The 2,618-nt window shown below is 42.5% G+C and overlaps 1 gene segment (V, D, J or C); it reads left to right on the top strand.

Annotated features, from left to right (window-relative positions):
- Positions 1–375: 375 nt before the first annotated feature.
- LOC130542289 (T cell receptor alpha variable 20-like) lies at positions 376–1,014 on the top strand. The segment is given in 2 exon segments: positions 376–427; positions 587–1,014. Coding segments are annotated over 2 exon segments (480 nt in total).
- Positions 1,015–2,618: the final 1,604 nt, after the last annotated feature.

Genomic DNA, 2,618 nt, shown 5'->3' with positions numbered 1-2,618 from the left:
GTAGTTTAAAGGCCATTCAAGGAACAATGAAACAATTAAATGTGTAAATAAGAGCAGGCTTTTCTGACTATGACTTTGAACCTCATAGATACTAAACTCACCAAAAGCAAAATGTCCTTCCCTCAATCTTTTATTTGGAGGCTACATGAAGTGGGTGCTGTGAGACTGTGCTGTTGACCAGGAGGTGGCAGTGATGCCATTCCTCTTCTTCCTTGAATTCTATAAACATCAAAAGCATGAAAATTACTTTTGATTGGCTGAGCCCCTAACAGAAAGGCTCTCTCCTGCATCAGAGAACAAGAGCCAAGACCCAGGGACAGAGCCTCAGAGAAGATTTGGAATCGTCACAAATTGTACCAAGACTCAGACGTCAGGATGGAGAACATGCTGGAATGTGCATTCATAGTTCTGTGGCTCCAGCTTGGCTGTAAGTTGGAGGTTAAGAGAGGAGAACCACCAAATAAAGGACGCATTTATCCAAAGCTGGGGAGAAGAGATAGGGGTTCCGTGTCAGCTCACCCTGGGGTGTCCTTGTCGGAATTTTTCAAAACTGCTGTAAAATTTCCGATTTTGTCTTCCTCAACAGGGTTGAGTGGAGAAGACCGCGTGGAGCAGAGTCCTCAGACCCTGAGACTTCAGGAGGGAGACCATGTCAGCCTTAACTGCAATTACACGGTCAGCTCCTTTAACGGGCTACAGTGGTATAGGCAGGATCCTGGGCAAGGCCCGGAATTGCTCTTCCTCCTGTATTCAGTTGGTGCTGAGAAGCAGAAAGACAGACTAACAGCCACACTATTAAAGAAGGGAAGTTATCTGCACATCGAAGCCTCTAAACCTCAAGACTCAGCCACTTACTTCTGTGCTGTGGAGACACAGTGCTCCCAGACGGCCCCAGCCTGTCCCCGAACCCTGCAGCTGCACGTTGGAGTAAGGGCACCTCTGCTGTTTCTCCGCCTCGAAGAAGTACTTACTCAGCATTCAGAGCCTCTTTCCAAATGGCCTTATGGAGAATAAAATCTTGTGACACAGCTAGATGGCACAGATTTCTGCTCATTCTGTCCTGGTCTCCTGGACAGTCCCCTTTTTGTGTTCCTGCATCAGTCTGCTCTTCCTAACAGCCCAGAGCTTCCATCCCATGGATACAGAAGGCATAGCTGTGCTATAGACAGCCTTGGGTTCTTGTTTGGGGTCACTTGAAAAGAGACTGCCCAGGAATACACACTCTTCCCAGAAAATTTTTTTAAAAGTGTTTTCCATTCTCTTATAGTAATCTGGTCTAATCTCTAATAAGTGAATCTTTCCCATTTTAATACAGTCTTCTTGAAGCCCACATCTCCACCAGCCATATTTCTACATTCCCTTCTCCTTAAGCACCAAATTAATGAAAAGAATTATCTGTACGCACTGTGTCCATTTCCTCAACGCCCATTCTTCACCTCCACCGGAGTCTGGCCTCTGTTAGCGTCACTCCAACAGAATCTTTTGCCTTCACTCCCCTGGCTGTGGTGTTGATAAAACCAATGGATGGTTACTTTATCCAGTCCTCATCTTTTTTTTTTTAAGATTTTATTTATTTGACAGAGAGAGAGACACAGGGAAAGAGGGAACACAAGCAGAGGGAAAGGGAGAAGCAGGCTTCCTGCTGAGCAGAGAGCCCAACGCAGGGCTCGATCCCAGGACCCTGGGATCATGACCTGAGCTGAAGGCAGACGCTTAATGACTGAGCCACTCAGGCGCCCCTATCCAGTCCTCATCTTGTCTGAAATTCTCAGCGGTCTCTCTTCCTTTCTTTTTAAAAATAAGTGTTCTTTTTTTTTTACCAAGATCATACTTCATATATTTACAAAATCAAATAGCACCGTTTTTGGGCCCCACTCCTCCACATACTCCAGTCCTGGAATGGATTTATTGGGTCATAGAGTAGGCATATATTTAGCTTTAGTGGCTGTTGGTAAACATTTTTCTAAAGGATTGAACCAACTCAAAATCTTATGAGCAATGTATGAAAGTTCCAGTTACTCCATATTCTCACCAAAAAGTGGTATGAGTTTTTGTTTTGTTTTTAATTTAAGCCATTCTGGTAATGTATAGTGGTATCCCATAAAATTATGGTTTTAATTTGTTTTTCCTGAGGAATAATGATGCTGAACACCTTTTCATATGCTCATTAGCCATCTGGAAATTCTCTTGTGTCCAGTATCTATTCAAGTCCTTTTGCCCATTATATGTTTATTACCCACATGCATGCATTCTTTATATATTCTGGCTATGGGCTCCTGTTAAAATTTTGTACTGTGAATTATCTCCTAATCCATTGCTTGGCTGTTCAATTTCATAATGATGTCCTTCGATGTAGAGAAGTTCCTAGTTTTAATAAAGTCCAGCTAATCATTTTTTCCTGTATTGATTAATATTTTTTGTGTGTGCCCTGTTGAAAAATCTTTGCCTGCTTCAAGGCATGGACGTTTTTGTTTTTGTTTTTGTTTTCATTTAGGACCCTATTCGACCTCATGCCAATATTTGTGATAATATGCAATAGGTGTCAAGGTTCCAATTGCTCATAACCATTAAGTGAAAAGATCATCCTTTCTTTCCTAGAATTGCAGAAGCATTTTTGT

This window comes from Ursus arctos, unplaced genomic scaffold (genome assembly GCF_023065955.2).
Source record: "Ursus arctos isolate Adak ecotype North America unplaced genomic scaffold, UrsArc2.0 scaffold_32, whole genome shotgun sequence".
In the NCBI taxonomy this organism is placed as follows: Eukaryota; Metazoa; Chordata; class Mammalia; order Carnivora; family Ursidae; genus Ursus; species Ursus arctos.
Note: the sequence above shows the minus strand (reverse complement) of the source record. Positions and strands in the feature narration are given on the sequence as shown.